At 34.3% G+C, this 22,400-nt stretch overlaps 1 protein-coding gene across 2 annotated transcripts; it reads left to right on the top strand.

Annotated features, from left to right (window-relative positions):
* Positions 1 to 832: 832 nt before the first annotated feature.
* LOC107921348 (queuine tRNA-ribosyltransferase catalytic subunit 1) lies at positions 833 to 12,679 on the top strand. Of its 2 annotated transcripts, XM_016851219.2 has the most exons (12): positions 833 to 1,033; positions 2,160 to 2,216; positions 2,838 to 2,958; positions 3,430 to 3,496; positions 3,612 to 3,653; positions 4,334 to 4,439; positions 4,546 to 4,656; positions 5,236 to 5,307; positions 5,392 to 5,493; positions 5,587 to 5,633; positions 5,732 to 5,759; positions 11,841 to 12,679. In XM_016851219.2, exons 1-12 carry the CDS (start codon positions 848 to 850, stop codon positions 11,985 to 11,987), a joined length of 1,086 nt encoding a protein of 361 aa, XP_016706708.2. In that variant the 5' UTR covers positions 833 to 847; the 3' UTR covers positions 11,988 to 12,679. The 2 variants fall into 2 exon arrangements, with proteins under 2 accessions (XP_016706708.2, XP_040942384.1); XM_041086450.1 differs by lacking the exon at positions 833 to 1,033 and having other exon boundaries at positions 1,410 to 2,216; positions 2,854 to 2,958.
* Positions 12,680 to 22,400: the final 9,721 nt, after the last annotated feature.

The following is a 22,400-nucleotide window of genomic DNA, read 5'->3' as shown; positions in this document are numbered from 1 at the left end:
AAGATATGTGAGTCTAGTTTCAGGGAAAATTAACAAAACTTAATTTGGAGCTCTTTAGCTTTGGATAAAAATAATTTAGTGACTATAACTCGACTAGACAACTTTGAATTTAAATATAAGTGAATAGTGAAATTATGTATAATGCTATTTAAGCATGTTATATACATAAATGATGTGGGATGAAGAGGAGGAGGAGGACAATAAAGTATATGTGTATAACTGGTTAAATGTCTGATTATAATCGATAAATGTTGAAATAGGAGTGGTGCTTATATTGGTGCATTACTGGTCATGGTAAGCTCATGAGTGAAAATAAAGTTTCATAGCATATGCGTGTGGTATATTTGGCATGAAATGATGTCATGAGTGGCTCATGAATTAACTCATGTTGGTAAGTTGATGCATAATTATAGAATTCAAATATATACATATTTGTAATATTTTGCTATGTGATTCGGAACAATTTATAAGGATCTTTAATCTTTTATGTTGCAAAATATATTGTACTTTCGACCCTTTTCTAAAAGGTAGTTTAGATGTTTCACATCATTGCCCTAAACTTTGTCGTTGATGAGATTGCAAATTCTTATAATCTTCTAAAACTAAGAGACGCCAATGAATTTGTTTGTATTTGATTCTACAGATGATTAGTTGTGAATATAAGTATTTGGAATTGCCTTCCATTGAAAGGACATTTAGCATGGATAGTTCAAGATTGATGCATGCCTTGCATTATATGCTTCGCCTCTATCAAATTCTTATATAATTCACTCCATGGATAGCTCACTGCATCATGTGCTTTTTATTTCTTAAATCTTACTACTAGAAGACATGGTTCCCCCTCCTCATGGCAGGCACAATAAAAGGTTTGGCAACTTACCAGCTTGAGGAGATTGGTTGTCAAATAATTCTTGGGAATACGTATCATCTGGCTCTTCGTCCTACATCTGAGCTTATTGATGAATTGGGTGGTCTTCACAAATTTATGAATTGGCCTAGAGCATTGCTGACGGATTCCGGAGGCTTTCAAATGGTTGTGTTATGATTTGACATTGTTGTATCTCTCTAAATTTTTGGTTCATTTCATTGTTCATCATTCTTTTTAAATTTTCAAGTACTTGCTATTATATGCATGTGTCACGGGGTTAGATTTTTTGTCTCGCGATCCGTGCGGCCTTAGGTAATCTATTTGTCCAAACTCGCCTAAGTCAGCTTTACCCAAGTGCAGATTCCTTAAGAACTTCTCCAAGACGCCAATTTGTATAGCGGAAGCAAATTTATGCAAAAAGAAGCAATAAAAGAACAATAAAAAGAACGCACACAAGGTGTTTGAGTAAATGCTCTCTATATTTTCTTATTCACAAAGAATAATGAAACAATGAATGAAGTGAGTGCAAATGAGGGGAGGTTCTTTATTTATAGTTGAGCTCTCTCAAAACTGACGGTCAAGATACATTTATATTGACGGATGAGATTAACAATATCCCTTGACTTTAATGATTTACAAGATATGATTCTATCAATTTTCTAAGATTAGTTGCCAAAATAGCCTAAGTTGTCATATCTCTGTTATTGGGGCAATTAGACTTCAATCTGACAGGCTTCTCCAATAGCTTATCGAATCGAGTCAGTTCTTGCGGGTCAAATGATTCCTATCTACACAATAGGCCTCCATCGGATGTATTTGGTGTGATAGTCATAAGCTTTGAATTGCGGCTCGTGACACATGTATGTATACGGTTTATATGACTTCTGTGCACTAGTGTCTTAAGGAAAAATAATAACTGTTTAGAAATTTTGATGTTTTGTTTTCCTTTCTCTGAATCATAATTATGTTGTTACTACATGGTGTTAAATCATGATCTCCAGTGTGTATAATTCAGTTAGTGATAGATAATATGTGTGGTATGTTGAAGATGACAATCTCTCTTGTTGGTTACTTTATAGGTTTCACTGCTGCATTTAGCTGACATCACTGAAAAGGGTGTAATATTTCAAGTATTTAGTTATTAATATTTCTCTGTAGTGTTCATGACATCTTGGAAGTAATTAGTATAATAATCTGCTTAAGTATCAGCTGGAAGCATACCCTTTTCTTGTTACTTCTTTCTTGTTTTGTGATGTTTTACTTTTAAAAGGCTTCATGTTTCTTAACTTAGTCTCCAGTGGATGGAAAGCCAATGCTCCTAACACCAGAGGAATCTATTCAAATCCAAGTAGGTGCTTTATTTTAGTGTACTTTGGTAATTGTTGTTATTTTATGTTTTTGGCAAAAACTAAAAGTTATTCTTTCTTCCCCCTAACTTTTGCAACACTGACTCATATTACTGGGATGAGAGGAGGTGTTTTGTTATTCTTGGTTCCCTTTTCAACCAAATAAGTGTCTCTTTTAAGCCATGAATTGAGATTTCATAAAGATTACTTTTGGATAAATAAGGGGTGCTTGTTCTTCAAATGATTCATAGTGTAATTTACTCAGATTTTTTACTCTCAGTACATGATGTTTGTGATAGTTTCACTTAAGTGGTTATTAGCAGTATAAAGATCTAGCAAAAGTTAAGGATCACTTGCTATGAGAACCTTTTTGCCTTTGTATATATATTAACAGAATTATGTGCCTTCACCTTTTTATCCCTGAACCCACACTCTTTTATCCCTTAACAGTAACCAAGAGACATAGGATAAAATCCTAAATGTTTAATAGGCTTATTGTCTTTATATGTTTTGAATATTCCATTTTAACTATAGGATAAAATCCTAAATGTTTCTTGGGCTTATTGTCTCTATATGTTCTGAATATTCCATTTTAACTTTATCTTCTCCTAACAATTATACAGAATAGAATTGGAGCAGATATAATAATGGCTCTTGATGATGTGGTGAAAACTACTATTACTGGTCCACGAATTGAAGAGGCCATGTATCGTACCCTCCGCTGGATAGACAGATGCATAGCTGGTAATTATGCTTAAGACTGAACAACGCTCGCTCACGGTTCTTGCATGGAAATATTAACCGTTTGGCTTAAAATCATATTATTTACCAATCTTTGAGCTTTAAATAAGTATTTTGCCTTATCTGCCTGTCCTCTAGCTTGTTGGAGTGGATTATCTTTTATCAAGCTTGTATACATAACTTTTGAAGTTTTTTAAAAATGCTTATACAGTGTGTTATAAATATAATCATACAAAGCAACACAATGTTATCGTTGAATGTCATTTAATTTATTAAATATCAACTTTTACCTTCTGCACTTGGATCCCCCATTTTGCCATCAGCCATTTAACCATACCTCTTTCTGGTGTTCCACTCCACTCCTCTCCTCTTTCTCCTTTAAATAATTGTTATTTATCAGTAATGTTGTCATTCTCTTAATAGTGACATTCTGATTGAGTTAGGTTCTTTTTGCTGCCTTAATCTTATGGACAGCTCATAAAAGGCCACATGACCAGAATTTGTTTGGTATAGTACAAGGTGGTTTAGATCCAGTACTAAGGTGAATCTCTGATCTTCATATCGCAACCATGCTATTTGATGTGTGTTTTACCCCTTTTCAATTACTAATGATACTGTGGGCAACTTTTCCCTTTCCTGATGCTCATTTTTATCAGGGATATATGTGTTCGAGGATTGGTGGATCGAAATTTACCAGGGTATGTGCATTCTATATACACAAATATTGTCCTACTCATGCTATGTTTCCTTTGAAGATAGTCTATAGCGGATGATCTGATCTTGATGTTCATACTTTAGCAAGTTGCTATGTAATTTTCCACATAGCATTTCAATATCCAAGTTATTTTCTAGGACTATAAAATAAAAGGTTAATTTGATGGCAGAATGATTTATTATTTAAGCAGATGATCAAGGGATAGTGTCCTACTCATGCTATATTTCCTTCGTGGATATTTTTGTACAACATTGATTTTACAATTTCAAGGAATAGTGTCCCATTCTTGTTAAGTTCCATTTGAATATATTGTTTTAGCAAGTTGCAACTGAAATTTTCCACATTGAATTTCAATATCTAAATCCGTTTCTAGGGCTAGAATGTAAAAGGTTGGTGTTACTTTTAGCTTATGAAATGATTGGTTATTTAAGAAAATACAACTCCAACATCTAGATCTCTGATTCCCAGCATTATTATTCTCAAAAAAGATGCTGTTAGAGCCTAGTTGACTGGTATTGTGAATACCCATGCCAGTTTCTGTTTGAACTCTCTTTTTGTTGTTAACAATCATAATTGCTAGATTTTCTTTACTGTTAGTGTTTTGCCAACTGTATAAAGATTCAGTTTACAAGCTGAATTAACTTAAGTTCACTTGTGTGACAGCTATGCTATTGGTGGTCTTGCAGGCGGTGAAGATAAAGATTCATTTTGGCGTGTTGTTGCTCAGTGTACTGCGACACTGCCTGAAGATAAACCACGATATGTCATGGTAAAAATGAGTTTTTTCATTTTAACCTACATCATTCTGACAAATTTTACCTTCTTTTATCCATTTATGTTGCTGTAAATCATTATATGTGCTTGCTTCATTTCAGGGTGTTGGGTATCCACTGGATATTGTGGTCTGTAGTGCCTTGGGTGCTGACATGTATGACTGTGTTTATCCGACTCGAACTGCTCGTTTTGGAACTGCCCTTGTCCCTGAGGTGATACATTTAAAAAGTATTTTGAGAGTCAGTGTTCCCAATCTTGTTCATTGAGTGCCATAATATCATTTGGTTTAACTTTACATATGAATGGTGTTTATGGCACCAAGCCACAACATGCCTTTTTTTCTGTTTGCCTTCTAGTATGACTAGTCTTTTCTCGTTGAATGGCGTTACTATAACTTGTACCTTGCATGTTTTGTTCATTCTTGTATTTACAACCTATGTTGGTTTGGCTCTTCATTTTTCTTGAAGTGAAGCAAGTATGTCTTAACACCTATGCCCAACACATTTTTAGACATGTATATGGGGATATGACTCTTCAAGGTCCCTCCAAATTCATGGAAAAACTTAAAGTAAATTGAATACCTGTATCCAATGCTAACATTCGAGTCTCTAGGTGAACATAGTATGGTAATGCTAGAAGTTTGGTCTCATAACTTCACCCCTTATGAATTGATATTTTTGTTTTGAATTTTAACAAGTTAGAATGTGAACCTAAAGAGTATTTAATTACACCCAACTTTTATTTTAAATATGAATGTAGTATTATGATGTTATTCAATCACCTATTTGCAGGGAGTGCTTAAACTCAAGCACAGGGCAATGGCTGAGGATACTCGCCCTATTGATCCTACATGTGCTTGTATGGTATGCATTTCATGACATATTTGCTTAAAATTGTTAATATATGAATTGACTTCTTGGTGTATTACTCTATTTGCCTAAATATAGGTCTGCAAAAACTATACGAGGGCCTACATTCATTCTTTGGTCACAAAAGATGCTATGGGATCTCAGCTTCTTTCATTTCATAATTTATACTATATGATGCAGGTACAACCTTAAAAGTTTCTATGTTTTAAGCTTTGTTGCTTTCATGTGTAGTTTATTTCGAATGATTGAGAGTAAATTTATTGACAATTTCAGCTTAGCAAAAATCTACACTCATCCATAGTCCAAGGGAAGTTTCCCGAGTATGTTTGCCTCTTGCTTTGTCTAGCTTTCTTTTTTCTTTCTCATTTCTTTTTATGTTATATTAAGAATATATATTGTTCTTAATATCTTGTTGCAGGTTTGTATGCAACTTTTTGCAGAAAATGGTAATCTCTTTCTTCCTGCCATTGATCTTTCTAAGATTTAAGAGTTTTTCAATCATGCTTAACATCCTCTATCTTTTAATTTTGTTCTGTAATCTACTTCAGCATTTCATTCTTCCAAAACATTATTCTTTAATGGTGGTTAACTCAGATTTAAAATTATTTTGAAGTATTATCTTCTTCCTAAGTTTGAGTGAAGAAATATTCTTGTCTTGGATGAATACAGTGACATCTATAGCCCAGTTTACAAGGCTTACATTGCTACAGCAGCCACTTCTAACCTTGCATAAATTACCATCCTCACTAGCCCGTTAAAATATCTCTATTTATTACCCAGCATCAGGGATAAAAGAATTTATTTTATCGATCTTTTTAGAGCAGCATACTATTTAGAAACCTTTTCACCTTAAACTTGGTATATGCTTGCTAGTTTACAAACGCTGTAGCTTCAAGAATTAGGACTTCCAAGTTTCTGAGGCAAATAGCTGGTATCTAACTGAAAAAACTCAGAGGAAAAATATTATGTTATATTTCTACTGTTTTAGTTTACAAATTATAAAGAGAGGAATAATCATTTTAAAGGAAACAATTCATAGTTTCCTAAGAATCAGTAACTGAGATTAGTTTCTATTTATAAGGGAACTACTAGTAATAAGGTAAGGTTTCTATCCTTAATTATAGGGATTCCAACACTCCCCCTCAAGGATTGTAGATGTTAATCAAACCCAACTTGTCAATAAGTTCTTCAAACATGTTTCTGTTCAAACTTTTAGTTAACATGTCTGCAACTTGTTGTCTAGTAGGTAGGTAGGTGATGCATACTTCTCTTGAGTGTATTTTTTCTTTTATAAAGTGACGATCTATTTCCACAAGTTTGGTCTGATCATGATGCACAGGATTATGTGCTATGCTGACAGCAGCTTGATTGTCACAGTACATTTTCATAGGTCTGGTATAATGCACTTTTAGTTCTCCCATAAGTCTTTGTATCCAAACTCCTTCGCATATACCATGAGATAGTACTCGATACTCTGCCTCTGCACTGCTGCATGCTACCACAGACTGTTTTTTGCTCCTCCACGTCACGAGATTACCCCAAACATAACTACAATAGCCGCTTGTAGAGCGTCTATCATTAATAGAACCTACCCAGTCTGCATCAATGTAGACTTCCACGCTTAGGTTGACAGTCTTCTTGAAGTACAGGCCTTTACCAGGAATTCCTTTTAGATATCTTAGTATTCTATATGCAGCTTCCAGGTGCTTCTCCCTCGGGGCATGCATATACTGACTAATAACACTCACACTGAAGGCTATGTCTGGACGGGTGTGAGATAGGTAGATGAGCCTTCCTACTAGATGTTGATATCTCCCTCTGTCGATTTCTTCTCCATCTTCTAGTTTCCAATTTAAGATTAAACTCCATAGGAGTTTCGGTTGGTTTGCTGCCCATCAAACCAACTTCCGACAGTAGATCAAGAACATATTTCCTTTGGAAAATGAAGATACCTTTTTTCGACCTTGCTACCTCCATACCAAGAAAATATTTAAGACTCCTTAAGTCTTTAAGTTCAAACTCTGTACCAAGAAATTCTTTCAATCTCAAAATTTCGCTCGAGTCATTTCCTGTTAATATTATATCGTCGACATAAACGATAAGGATGCAGTATTTACCCTCTTTCGAGTGCTTGTAGAACATGGTGTGGTCTACCTATCCTTGAATGTAATTTCTGCTAGTCATAGCTTTTGCAAATCGGCTGAACCACGCTCGTAGAGATTGTTTCAGCCCATACAAGGTCTTCTTCAACTTACACACTTGGTCCTTGTTTTCTTCAAACCCGTGTGGGAAATCCATGTACACCTTCTGATTTAATTCCCTGTTGAGAAAAACATTTTTTACACCCAATTGAGTCAAGTGCCAATCAAGGTTGGCAGCAAGAGGTAGCTGGACCCGAACGGTGTTTAGCTTGGCAACCGGTGCAAACGTCTCGTTGTAGTTGAGACCATAAGTTTTGGTGAATCCCTTAGCCACAAGTCGAGCTTTGTATCGGTCAATACGACCATCGGGTTTAAATTTCGTAGTGAAAATCCATTTGCACCTTACGGTTTTTTTCCCTTTAGGTAGATCCGAAACTTTCCATGTTTCATTGTTTTTGAGGGCCTTCATTTCTTCCATCACTGCTTGTCTCCACTCAGTTGATTCAAGTGCCTTTTTTATATTTTTTGGAGTTTTTACAGAATCAACATTAGTTACAAAAGCTTTGTAAGACTTTGATAAATTTCCATAGGATACAAACCGAGAAATAGGATGTTGAGTGCAGCTCCTTGTACCTTTTCGAACTGCAATTAGAAGATAGATGGATGGTGATGGAGGTGGGACTTCTGTTCCAGAACAGTCCTCGGTTGGAGATGTAATTGGCACTGTTGTATTAGCGTCAGGAGAACGATTCCGTCGGGAGTGAACTTGTATTTGATGTTTTCCCTGTTGTACTTCGGTGGAAGTATTGTTATTGGGAAGAACAGTGTTAAATTCTTGCTGCACAGAGGAAACAGCAACTAAATCTGGGATAGGTTTGTTTGTGATAATAGTAGGATCAGGAGGTATAATGAGGAGAGTATTAAGGGTTTCATCTTCATTAAAAATCTCCCCCTGAAGATGAGATGCTGCAAAGTATGGTTCATTTTCAAAGAAGGTAACATCCCGAAAGACACATTCGGCGCAATGTTGGTGAGTAACACTTATAGCCTTTTTGTGTAAGGGAATATCCAATGAAGATGCAGGTGTGGGCTCGAGGATCAAGTTTGGATTGATTTGGTTGATGGTTATGGATAAAAGCTTTACAACCGAATATTTTGGCTGAAAGATTAGGAACATGAAATAGAGGGAAGGCCTTTAAAAGCGTATTTAGAGGTGTTTGGAAATTGAGGATCTTTGATGGCATTCGGTTTATGAGATAACAGGTAGTGAGGACAGCTTCTCCCCACAAGTATTTTGGAACATTCATGGTGAACATTATGGCTCGAGCCACATCAAGGAGATGATTTTTTCTCTTAGAGATCCTTTTTTGTTGAGGAGTGTCAGGACAAGAGCTTTGGTGTATAATGCCTTGGTCAAAAAGGTATGGACTTAAGACAGAGTTAAAGTATTCTCTCTCATTGTCAGTACGAAGGGTATGTATGGTAAAGTTGAATTGGGTTCGAACCATTGAGTGAAAATTTTGGAATACTTTGGGTGTTTCAGATTTTTCTTTAAGTAGATAGACCCAACAGACCCTAGTATGATCATTAATGAATGTTATAAACCATCTAGCCCCTGTAATATTTTTCACTCGGCTGGCTCTCCATAGGTCACTGTGGATTAACGAAAAAGGTTGGGACTGAATATGTGGTTTTAATGGGTATGGCACATGAGTATGTTTAGATAATTGGCAAATTTCACACTTCAAGGAATTAATACTTTTATTTCGAAATAACAGTGGAAGATGTTTTTTCAAACACACAAAGTTTAGATGTCCTAACCTACTGTGCCATAACATAATAGTGTCCTCTTTTGAAGTGGATAGAGCCAATCCCCCTTGTGTATTGTTTTTATTTCAAATATATAGTCCATCATCAACTTTAACAGTGCCAATCATCCTCCCCGATTTCTGTTCCTGTATCACACAACCAATTGCAGAAAATTCAGCAAGAACTTTTTCATTCTTAGTAAATTTACTAATTGAAAGTAAATTACAGGACAAGTTTGGGACATGTAGGACTTTATCGAGAGAAAAAATCTCTGTCATTTGTACTTCCATTCCAGCCACAGGTGAGTAAGAACCGTCAGCTATGCGGATTCGGGATTTGTTATGACAAGGAGTGTAGGTGTGAAACAACGTGGAGTCACCTTGAGTGGCTAGAGATCCATGAGTAGTGGGAGTACCAAGTATCTTATGGAGAGCCTCAAGCTGTGTTTTGGTTAAGCGAACATCAAGAACATTATCTGCAGTAGTGGAGGATAACATGACAACCTTATTATCCTTCTGTTTTTTTTCAGGATAGCCATGGAGTTTGAAGCATTTTTCTTTTGTATGACCAACACGATTGCAGTGACTACACCATGGTCTTGTTGATCCAGAATCATTTCCAGCACGTTTTTGTGGTTGTGGACCTTTGGAGATGAAAGCAGAGGATTCAGTAGGACGGTTAGAAATCGAGGTCATAGGTTTAGGTTCCTTTGAATCTCCCATCATGACAAGATGTTTTTCTTCTCTTCTAACTTCTGCAAATGCTTCACCAATCGTTGGGAGAGGTGATCTACCCAGAATTCGGCCACGGACCTCATCTAACTCACAGTTCAATCCTGCTAAAAACTCATAAAGACGTTCATTGTTGAGATGGGTCATAAACCTGTTGTGTTCGAAGCCTTCACCCCAATCTGCCTCATAGTACATATCCAGTTCTTGCCACAAAATTTTCAAATTGTTGTAGTAGTGAGTTACCTCGAGTGTTCCTTGTCGGATATCCTTTAACTTAAGCTTGACCTCAAATACTTGGGAGGCATTTCCAAGATCTGAGTAGTTTTCTTTGACTGCATCCTACATGTCTTTTACAGTTTTGAAAAAAAGATAGGTGCGACTTATATGGCCTTCCATCGAATTGATTAGCCAAGCCATTACAATTGAATTGTTGAGTTCCCAAGTGGCATAAGTAGGATCAACTATGGTTGGTCGTGGAATTTCTCCATTGATGTACCCTAATTTACCACGACCACGAATCACCATAATAACTGATTGAGACCATTGCAGGAAGTTCTTCCCATTTAGCCAATGATTGGTGATTATAAGGGAGGAATTAATTTCACCTTAAGTGATTTCCTGATTGATATTCTGAGTTATTTGTGATGTCTCAGTTTTAGAGAAATTTTCATTGATATCATCCATTGGAGGACTAAACCGAAGGAATTTTCAGGAAGGAGAATTAGAGAAAAAATAGGATCGAATGAATCCTAAAGCTTTAATGCCATGAAAAAACTCAGAGGAAAAATATTATGTTATATTTCTACTGCTTTAGTTTACAGATTATAAAAAGAGGAATAATCATTTTAAAGGAAGCAATTCCTAATTTTTTAAGAATCAGTAACTGAGATTAGTTTCTATTTACAAAGGAACTACTAGTAATAAGGTAAGGTTTCTATCCTTAATTATAGGGATTCCAACACTAACCATGTGCTTGTTTTCATACTTCAGCATTTCAATGGCAATCATGCGATTGTGTCATTCTTTTGTTCTCTCTTTTTCCCTTGATTTTTTGGTTAATGAGCATCATGATTATAGTTCATCAAAAATCGATACTGCCCTAGCTGCAAGTAGAAAGAGTTGATTAATTTGATGTTCCACCAACTGGTCATTTATAGGAATATTTAGGTTAAATTAACTGGCAGGTGCCTATTTTATAGGCTTAAAATCAAAGTAGTCTTTCTACTATATAAATGAGCAAATTAGTTTTTGTACATTTAATTTTGAAGTAAGTAAAACTGTAAGACACAGGTTGAGCATTAAAAAATGTTTGATTTGTCGTCCATTGAAGTGACATGAAAAATTGAGTAATTTAGTCTTGCTTTTTAAAAACTGTTAAATTTTGGGTTTTTTTCTTCTCTTCCTTTCACTTTAAAACAAATGTTTAAGGTTACTGTCATTTAGGCTTAGTAAAACTGTAAGACACAGGTTGAGCATTAAAAAATGTTTGATTTGTCGTCCATTGAAGTGACATGAAAAATTGAGTAATTTAGTCTTGCTTTTTAAAAACTGTTAAATTTTGGGTTTTTTTCTTCTCTTCCTTTCACTTTAAAACAAATGTTTAAGGTTACTGTCATTTAGGCTTTGTTTGGTATGAAGAATAGAGAATTTGTTAATCCAATGGTTAGGATTCATAACTAGTTTCTTACTTTTTACCTATTTGTTTTCAAATTAGATGTGTAGAGACTAAATTGCTTAGAGAGAGATTAATTTACTCTTCAGTCTTTAGTATAAGGACTCACCAAGTAGATTAACTGAATATATACGAAGTATTATGTTGCTTAGAAATTGTACCTTTGTTCTGTAGTTTCCAAAAGGAGATATCCCTGAATGGGTCTGTAATGCCATGGAAGTTGCTGAAATTGATATCTCTTCATGTTGCGCTCCTTTTCGTTACATTCAAGCTACTAAGGTTCAGTCTAATTTGAATGAAGATGAAATTCAAGCTGTTTAACTAATGTTTGAGGTTCAAGTTGTTCAGACTAGCATTAAGGCTTATTCCATTCAGAATGGGGATGAAGTTCAAGTTGCTTATTTCCTCTTGATTTTGTTCCTCTAGTTTTCCTCGATACAAGTGCACATGTTTAGCAAATGCTTCAACTTGAGAGCTGATTTTCATGGTTTCTCTTTGCAAAAACTTATGGAAGTGCATGGAAATTATTTATCAGAAAGAAGTTTTTTTGGGTACTTGTATCTTTCGAAGTGAATACATCATTTTTTTTTCCAGGTCAAATGTGTTATGGTCTAGCATTTTTCTGGAAAAGCTCCGATTTTGTTACAATTCATGGATGGTGATGTGAAAGTTAGATTCAAGCTTGGTTGTTTTGATATAGCACATCTATATTTTTATGGGAGCTAAGGAAATCATTTGAAAGGTAGACGAGAGAAGTTAGGGAGGAAACAAGCTGTATCTTATCGTAGTAGTATAAGCTCTTTTTCCATTGAGTTAAATATTTTTGTTATATTTCTAAGCATATGTATGTAGCTACTAGTCTGAACGATAATTTTAAGTTTATGAAATAATTCGTAACTTAAGATTGGGGGATAATAGTAAGTAAATTTTTTATATCATGCTAATAGCAAGTAATGAAATTGTAGCTTAAGATTGAACGATAAAGCTGTGGCAATAAAAGTAATTTGCGGTTATCAAATGATAAAAGCGGCAACCAACCAGTGATTATCAATTGATTTTTAATATTATATAGTTGCATGTAACTTATGTATTTAATATTTTCATTTGCTTTGATGTATTTTTAATTACTAATGTAAAATAATATTTGTTATTTGGATTGTTAAAAATAATTAAAATGTATCAATTTATTTAACAATTTAAATATGATGCGTATAATATTTTTACCGATTTAATTTATGATATAAGTTTTACTTCATATAATTAATACAAACTAACATTTCTTAGAATAATAATTAATAAACATAATAAACATATAAATTATTTTTATCATTAAAATAAAGTGTTAATAAAAAGGTCTTAATCATTATTAAAATATTGTATAAACTATAAAAATTGATATATTAATTCGATTAGGGGTAAATAATGTTCCTAGTTAACTTCAAACTCGATCATATAGGCTTGAAGCATATCTTCTAACATCTAGATAACATGCTTTGATTGATCTTCTGGTTGAGGATGATAAGCAGAAATTCAACATCGTACCTATATACTCATGCAATTGCTTTCGGAATCTTATAGTAAAACAAGGATCTTGATTTGAGATAACACTATCGCTATTTTGTGAATATACGCCTCAACAAGCATTCAAATGCTCTGTATGAAGCTTGTACGGTCGACGATGTAGAACACCTTTGTGTTGGTCAGGCTTGAGTGATAAAAAGATGATTGAGTCAGAATTGGTGCAAAAAACAAAAGATAAGTTGAAGCTGATAAAAGGCAAATTGAAAACAACCTTAGATAGGAAAAAGTCATATGCTCATCCGGATAGGGGGGAAATTGAATATGCGATGGATGAGAAAGTATTTTTGAAAGTCTCTCTATAAAAGAAAATTTTGCGTTTTGGTTGCAAAGGGAAATTAAGTACCAGATATATCGAACAATACAAAATCATTGAAAGGGTAGGGCCAATTGCCTATCGTTTAGCTCTGCCATTAAAGTTGCAAAAGATCCACAATGTGTTCCATGTATTAATGCTTTAACGGTATTGATTTGATCTTTCCTGTTTGATATCCGTGGAAGCGGTTGAGGTACAACTTAATTTATCGTACAAGGAAGAACTGATAGAGGTCTTAGCTTGAGAAGTAAAAGCGTTGAGAAACAAACGCATGCCATTAGTGAAAATCTTATGGCGTAGTCATAGTATGAAAGAGGCTACATGGGAGGCGGAAGAGAATGAGATCTTTATATCCCCATATTTTTTTACATAAATTTCGAGGACAAAATTTATTAAATAGGGGAGAATTATAACGAACTAATTTTTAATGTGTCCGAAAATATTGTTTCGGAATCTCATTTTTGTAAACCGAGTTCGTAAGGATGAAATATAAAGATTAATGAAAGAAAATATATTTAAATTCAATTAAGTAATTAACTAAAAAAATCAATTAAAGCTTAGAAACTTAATGATAAAAGTTTAATCGCTATTGAGTTTTAATTTAGAAAATGCTTGGGGATCTAAGTAGTAACTATCTAAAAGATCAAAATGGTTAATTAACCAATTTTAAATGGTAGATAGTGGAGGGGATCAAGCCTATATGATCTAAATAGTCATTAAGTTAATATAACTATAATTAAAGAAAATAAATAAGGTTAATTAATAACATAAACATGATTAACTAATCTTAATCTAGCTATATACAATGAGGCATATCATTTTCTTCCCTAAAGACTCAAATGTCCATTAAAGAGAAAAAAAGAAGAAGAAAGAAAACTCAATTTTGTTCAAGCAATTGACTATTAATAAAGTAAGGTCTTTAAGTTAGTTTTCTTTGATTTCCATAGAATTTGAATAATGGGAGCTTGATTTAGTTAGCCCATGTATCAATTTGTTCAATTGTTAAGTTTTTAATAAGTTTCCATTATAAAGAAATTGATGAATTAGGCTTAAATTTGACAGTTAATAAGCTTAGATCATGATAAGGACTAAATTGGAAATCTAATTAAACTAGCTATATAACTTTGTAGCATTAGAGATTAAATATAATAAATTGAATAAATTTAAAATTATCATGAAATTATGTTATAGATAAGAAGTATAAAGTCCTTAATGAAAGAATATAAAATCGAATTTTGATTTGATATTAGATATTGAAAAATATTTGTATTCTGAGTATAGGGACTAAATTGAATAAAATGTGAAATATATTAGCTATATATTTGGATGGGAATTGGATGTAATATGATATTATTTTTATTATTGAATTATAGAACGTAGCTAAAGAAAATATTGGGTTGTCGCGAGAGAAGGGAAATGAGAGTCTCAGATGAATAGCAGAATTTTCGGTTTGTACTTTTATAATTTGAGACCATTATACTTATATGCATATATATGTTGATTGCATGACTAGCTATCAAGGTGAGCTTATACTTTTCATATGAATTGATTTGCGTTTGATGATATAGACTGTTGGAAATTGAGTTGAATTCAACATGTAATAACCGAGCATGAATTAAAACTATGATATGTGATATGAATCAATAATGAAAATGGTATGAAACTATGGTATTAAATATGTAATGATATGCAATTGGATATTGGTTACCCTATTAACTGTTCGGGCAGAGTTGGATATAGTTGGCATGTCATAGGGTTAGATTGTGTATGGGTTTATACTTCGGTTCGTCCGATGATGCACCATGTGTGCTAGTATATTTGCTACGGTTTATCCGATGATGCATATGTGCCAGATTGGTGACTAACATACTAAGCTCTGTGGGGGTAAATCTAAGACTTCGTCTATTCAAAAACTTATCACAAATATAAGAATGGGTAGACCTAGGGTCTATCAATGCGTATATGCATATATCAAATAAAGAAAAGTTACCCGTAATAACTTTATGAGCTTCGACATCCTCCTTTGCTTGCATGATGTACACCTTGACTAAAGCTTTCGAGCTGGATCTGATTGTACTCCTTCTTAGGGTTCCATGAACCAATCTTGATTTAACCATCATCTCCAATTTCATTTATGGCTGGGACTCTCTAACCACTTGCACTGACTGTTCAGTATTTCCTTCCACTCTTACGGGGAAATCTTTCTTGTAATGGTCTTGGGCTCCACAATTAAAACATCCTCTAACGTTCCTTCAGCATACGCTAGTATGGTTCTTCCCGCAACTATTACAGGTGGGAAATTTCATTCTTTGGGACCCTCTCGTGCTGACCATAGACATAGCTTAGCATACATTCATTTCTCATTGGAAGCCCACAATTTGTGACTCCCTGGCTGGGGTAGTAGAATACCCTCTAACATCTCTAGGTGTTTTGAACCCAGCATTGGACGTTTGCTCTTTTCTCTATCCCTGACCTTATTTCTTTCTTGAATGACTGCTTCCATTCTTTGGGACTTAGTCAAGAGGGCTACATCTCGAGGGTAGACAATAGTATCCTCAATTCCTTATTCGAACCTCCTTTAAACCTAATGCACAAACCTTCCTTGTATGGCACCAAATATTTAGCATACTTGCTTAGCTTGATAAACTCATTATATTCAAACACTGTCATTTTCCCTTGTTTGAGTTCCAAAAAGTCTTTCATTTGTCCAACAAAGAGTCGGTTGATGAACTTTTCCTTGCACTTCTTTAAGAAAAAAATCCTAATTCATCTGATCTCTTGAGACCATGCTAGACACTATGGTCCATCACTAATTTGCCTCATCCTTCAACAGAGAGATGACGCATTTTAAACTCTTAGCTGGGGAACACTACAACTCCTCAACTACCCGACAAACTCGAGAAAGCCAATTTTCTGTTGTAACTGGATCACCCTCTTTACTGTCTCAAAACTTTTTGGCACCCTATTTACGGATGGTCTCCACTAGGTCCCCTCTAAACATAGCTACATTTAGAGCTAAATGTGTAGGGTATGCTAGCTGTGCAACCTCGACTGTCCTCATCGTCTCTTCTTGCCTCACTAATTTGTCACAGTGTCTATGAGATGAGGTTGGGGCAACTCCCATGTAGCAATATAACCATTGTCCCATAACATGCCCCATCATTTCTAATAAGGCGTCTCGAGCCTTGGTTCTTAATACTCTCATTCTTAGAGATGGCGTAGGGTTACTCACATGTGGAAAGAATATTAGTTGTATTTCCTCACCCCCGTCTTCCCTAGCATTCACCGACATACTTCTTTTTTCACTATAATATACACAATTTAATTAGCATTACTATGAGAAATACAACTAGGTTTAGGTAACATGCATTGTGGGGTTTCTAACTGACACTAGTTTTTGAGAATTGACTAAATCGAAACTCTGATACCAAATAAAATTTTAACACCCCACACCCAACCCGATCTCAAAATTTGAGTATGGAGCGTTATAGGTTAACCCAATTTGAAAACACACCTTTTTACTTTTTTTTGAAGATTAGACTATTATCCGAAACGATATTTCTTTGAGTTAAGACCAGTTTTATTTGAAAGCGTGATCTTAAAAATAACAACTCGTCACATTTAAATGTTTAAGGATTTGTGGATTAATCTTTAATGGCTGCTTAAATTAACATCAATAAGTCATAAATAACGTTATGCCGTTAAGGCTTCCATTCAACATTCGAAGTATTAAAAATAACATTCAATACGGATTAAAATTTTCAAAAGGTATGTTTTTAAAAATTAACTAACAACCCTAGAAATTACATGTTAACCACCCAAATAAGAAGGCTTACAAATGACCGTAGATCTGACTGTATCCTTTTGATAACCACACTTAAGCTAAGAACCTAAAAGAAAGAAGAGATTTGGTAAGTTCGAAAGAATTTAGTGAGTTCCTGGGAAGAACAATCCCACCAAGATTATTATCAGATATTAAGATAAAGGAATTCGACTAGTTCGCCAAAGTTGGCGGATACATTACTCTGATCTGTAGATTAGTTGGTGAACGATACCATAATCAAACTTAGCTTATTAGCGAGCAACACTGGTTTCTAAACTCATATAAGATAATCACAGGCACATTTGTTTCGCGAATACACCACTTATATGAACTACCATTTAAGATTGACATGCTTACTGTTTATGTTTTTATGCAATGTGCACTACCACATGCAACCTTTTACACGTACTCCCTTCCTTGTGCTAGCTTCTGATCCCCAGTTTCTGAAGAACCAATTTTTCCTGTATCTTTATATCCACTTATTTGAGTTTTATAACAACATCCCCTCCATATCCTCCTAACTCCCCTCCTTGTATGAACACATGAGTGTTCTCCCGCAAGGTTGAGTTTTCACCAATCACAGTTTGCATCTAAGTGCCATACCGAAGGCAAAACATTTTATCATGTGCCTTCAGTATCATAATATATAATATCCCTCTGATACCTCCTCACATCTATTTCGATAAGGAGCATGTGCATCAAGGAAGGAGTACTTATACTGTGTATATACCAGGTTTTCCAAGTCTGTTTAACCATATTCAACCATGTATGCATTGACACTTTGATTGAGTTTTCTCAGACATGAACACTAGAGACAATTAACAAAGCCATTTACCTAGCTATATAGTATTTAGGAGTAAATAAATACCAGACACAAGGTATAGAGGAACTCACCAAAATACTTTACTTAGAGTTTTATCTATTCTACTGGTTCTTTTCCTTTAGTACTGGGACCTTCTCTCATTTCTTTGGCTAAAACAATAAAACAACTTCTTTAATCATCAAAAATGACTAAAACTTTATAATACAATAAGAATCTATAGACCTGTAAATAATTTCTGGATAGAAGTTTCCTTCCTACCTAGAGTTTAAAAGAATTCTTACAAATATTTTGTTAAATTAGTTTCTATTTATTTTGTAAAGCTTAAAGGAAGGTCTAAGAATTTACCAGCAGACAACTAGCACGAAAGTTCTCTTAAAATTTTATGTTTAACACCCTTGTTAGCAAAGAAGAATCTCCTGATTTCTTTGATGATAACAAAGTTTAGTGGAGAAGATAAATCAGAAATCTTCTCTCTGATATCACCTTTTCTATTTATAGATAACCCACATCTAAATCTCAATCAAGATTATATCTAATCATTACTCATTCTTGCACGCTTCCATTAATTAATCACATCCTACAATGCTCTACAAGTGTCTTAAATACTGATTCTAAAAAACCACGGGTGGTGATCTTATTAGCAGGAATGTCCGCCTAATAAGGTCTTTGCCCTAACTACAATCTCGATATTGCTCAGACTGATACTCCACAGTATTGACGAAGTTCATCATACCACATTGCCACGAAGTCACCAAACTTAATCGGTCTAAGTCTCGCAACTTAGGTCGGCTTCATTAGCATAGTCTTCTGAATCAATTCGGCTTGCCAAGCCAGGGTGTGACACAATCATCGTATACAAGATAATGCAACATGTATAGCCCAATTAAAGGGTGGTTACATCAAAGGTGATAGAACGAAACATATTTCACCAAAATTATTCTTCACTCATGATCTTGAGAAGAAATGTGATATAGAAGTTCAACAAATTCGTTCTAGTGATAAATTAGTAGATCTTTTTACCAAGGCATTTCCAACTTCAACGTTTGAAAGACAACTACACAAGATTTGTGTAACATCTCGTTTTTAGTGATGTCAAAAATAGTAGTTTCGGGACCATGATTTTGACGAGTAAATTATGATTTATATTTATTTAATGTCTACGGGAATATATTAAGGTCGTATTAAAATTTCGTTAAGAAATTTTGATGTTTAAGTAGTTAATTAAGTAAAAAGGACTAAATCGTAAAAAGTGTAAAAGTGGAGTTTTGTTAGTTAAAAGGCTAAATGACTATGGAAATGAAAGTAGATGGAATTAATGATAATTATACCATTTAAGAAATTAATGGACAAATATGGACTTGAATTTGATGTTTTGTTTAGTTATTAAGCAAAGTTAAAATGGTAATTTAATAAGTAAATTAAAACAAAAGAACTAAAAGATGGTACTATCCATATTGTTGTCTTCTCCACTGATTTTAAGGGCAAGGAAATAAACATTTTTGAGCTCTAAGGTTCAGCTAAGTGAAAGATGTAAGTAATTTTAGTTTCGTTTTAATGATTTTTATGTTTTTGTGATCGTATTAGCTTAATCTAGCTAGCTTGGGGGTTAATTTGCAAAAATGTTAAAGGTTAAGGGACTTGCCATGGATTTTTTTGTTATTTTTTATGTTAGTTGATGAATTATGAATCCTTGTTGAGAAATAAACAAGTTTTGTTAAGTGATTTTTGATGAATTTTGAAAATAGGGATTAATTTGTTAAAGGTATAAATTCTAGGGTTTTATTGTGAAATTATGGTAAAATTGGGTTGTTTAAAGGTCCCTTGTATATTTTATTAACAGGGATTTAGATTAAAATGGTTAGATTTTAAGTTATAAGCTTAAGGACTAAATTGTAAAAAAGTTAAAATGTTAGGGGTAAATTGGTAATTTTGCATAAATGTGAAATGTGGATTAAATTGAATAGTAGAAGTATTTAATTGATTGAAATTATCCATTTAGATCAAGATAAATTATGTTCGGACTTAGACCAAGGAAAAGTTAAAGCTTCGGATTAGTTGATCTAACTTCTACGCCCCTGATTGTCGAGGTAAGTTCTTATGAATATTTATCGTGTTAATGTTATTTAAATTGAATGTTTACTATGTTACGTTTAATGAAAATGATCGATAAATATAAATGTATCAATGCTATGATGAATTGACGGATATTGAGTCTCGATTGAACCTTAGGAATTCGTAAGATACAAATTACATCTCATTAGGGGTTTTATGTTTTGGGTGCTGGTCTTGAATGTCCTACCGATGGCTGAGGTCCTGCATTTGTTGTGGATTCTCCACAGCTCGTGTGAGCAGCACCGTATAGTTTACATTTCGACCCATAACTCGTGTGAGCAGCATCGTGTAGTTTACATTCTAACCCACAACTCATGTGAGTAGGCCCATTTCACAGCTCATCTGAGCAATGATGTAAAGGAAATGTTACGGTTATATGTAAAGGCACACTTCGTGTAAGATTTCCCAAGTATCCGATGTAATTCTAAATGGTTCAATGGGCAAGAAAAGGGAATGAAATGGTAAGTATTCAAATAGAATTAAGCATAATCTTATGGAAAGAATGTATGAACTAAATGATGTATTTCATATGGAAATTTACTTATCTTATGGTTAATTCATTTGGATTATGTACAAGTGTGGTAACTTGTGAATTTGATGATGATGTATAGACTTATGCCAAATTTATGGTTTTGGTTGATATTATACTTATACTTTATATTATGCAAATGAAATGGTAAGTTATATTTTGGTTTATACAAGCTTACTAAGCACTCGTTGCTTACGTAGTTTCTTTCCCTTGTTTTACAGATTATCGGAAGCTCGATTTGGTTGGAAGCTCGTCGGAGATCTATCACACTATCCAACAGTCAATTTGGTAGTTTTTGAGCATTTTGGCCAAGGTTTATAATGACTTGTATAAGGTGATTTGTAATGATATTTTGATGAATGTGTTGTTGGTGTTTTGGCATTATAAACTTTTGAATGTTATGTTGGTTTGGTACCATTTGATGTCTTAACAAATTGTGTCACTTTAGTTATCTTGTTATGCATGTTTCTAAGGTCATTTATGGTATGTTTTGATTGGTTTGAGAATGGTCAATATGTGGTATGTTTTGGTAAGTAATTGAATAGGTTATCACGTATGGAATGGTACAATATTGACATGTTTTAATGGTTGATGTCTTGGTATATTGTGGTGCCTTTGAATGACATATTGGTTAGTTGAATTAGGATCTTGAAATGGCATTTTGATGTGTGTTTGGGTGATGGTTAGGTTCTTTTGAAGTGTGCTTTAATGGGTTGAAAGGTTATGCATGAAATGGTTTTGAAATGACTTGATTTTAGGTAAATTTTAGGTTCACACAGCTCGAGACACGGGTGTGTGACTCAATCGTGTGAGGCACACGGCCTAGCGACATGGTTGTGTGTCATCTGAGGATTTCTTAAAGTTCAAGTCAGTAAGTTACACGGCTTAAAACACGGCTTGGTACACGGGCTTGTGACACGGCCGTGTGGCCCTACTCAAAGAGTTACACAGGTGAGCACGGGCGGGGACACGGCTGTGTGTCCCTTGTTTGAAAGTTACACGGCCTAGAGTGATTTCACATAGCCTAGCTAGACAGTCGTGTGTCCCCTGTTTTGAAATTTTTGCATCTCTTTCTTAAATTTTCTAATTTGTTTCAAATTAGCCCCGAATTGCTTCTAAGTTATTTTTAGGACCGCAAGGGCTCAATTTAGGGACAGTATGCATGTACACGAATAGTTTGTAATGTGATTAAACTATTGAATGATATCAAGTTTGAATGATTTTGATTGTACGGTAATGCTTCGTAACCCTAATTCGGTGACGGAGATAGGTTAGGGGTGTTACAATTGGAATGCGTCGACTCAAAGATGTAATGTGATATTGCTATTACAGGGAGTAAAAAACACATTGCACTCTTTTCCTTTAACCGAGGTTTTGTCCCACTAAGTTTTTCTGGTAAAGGTTTTTAATAAGGCAACTTGTTATAATAGATTGTGTACTCTTTTTCCTTCATTAGATTTTTATCTCAAAGGGTTTTTCCTAACAAAATTTTTACGAGACACATTTTTGTTGATGAACATCCAAGGGGAGTGTTGTAAATCCATCGGTAAATG

This window comes from Gossypium hirsutum, chromosome D01, assembly GCF_007990345.1.
Source record: "Gossypium hirsutum isolate 1008001.06 chromosome D01, Gossypium_hirsutum_v2.1, whole genome shotgun sequence".
Classification (NCBI taxonomy): domain Eukaryota; kingdom Viridiplantae; phylum Streptophyta; class Magnoliopsida; order Malvales; family Malvaceae; genus Gossypium; species Gossypium hirsutum.
Note: the sequence above shows the minus strand (reverse complement) of the source record. Positions and strands in the feature narration are given on the sequence as shown.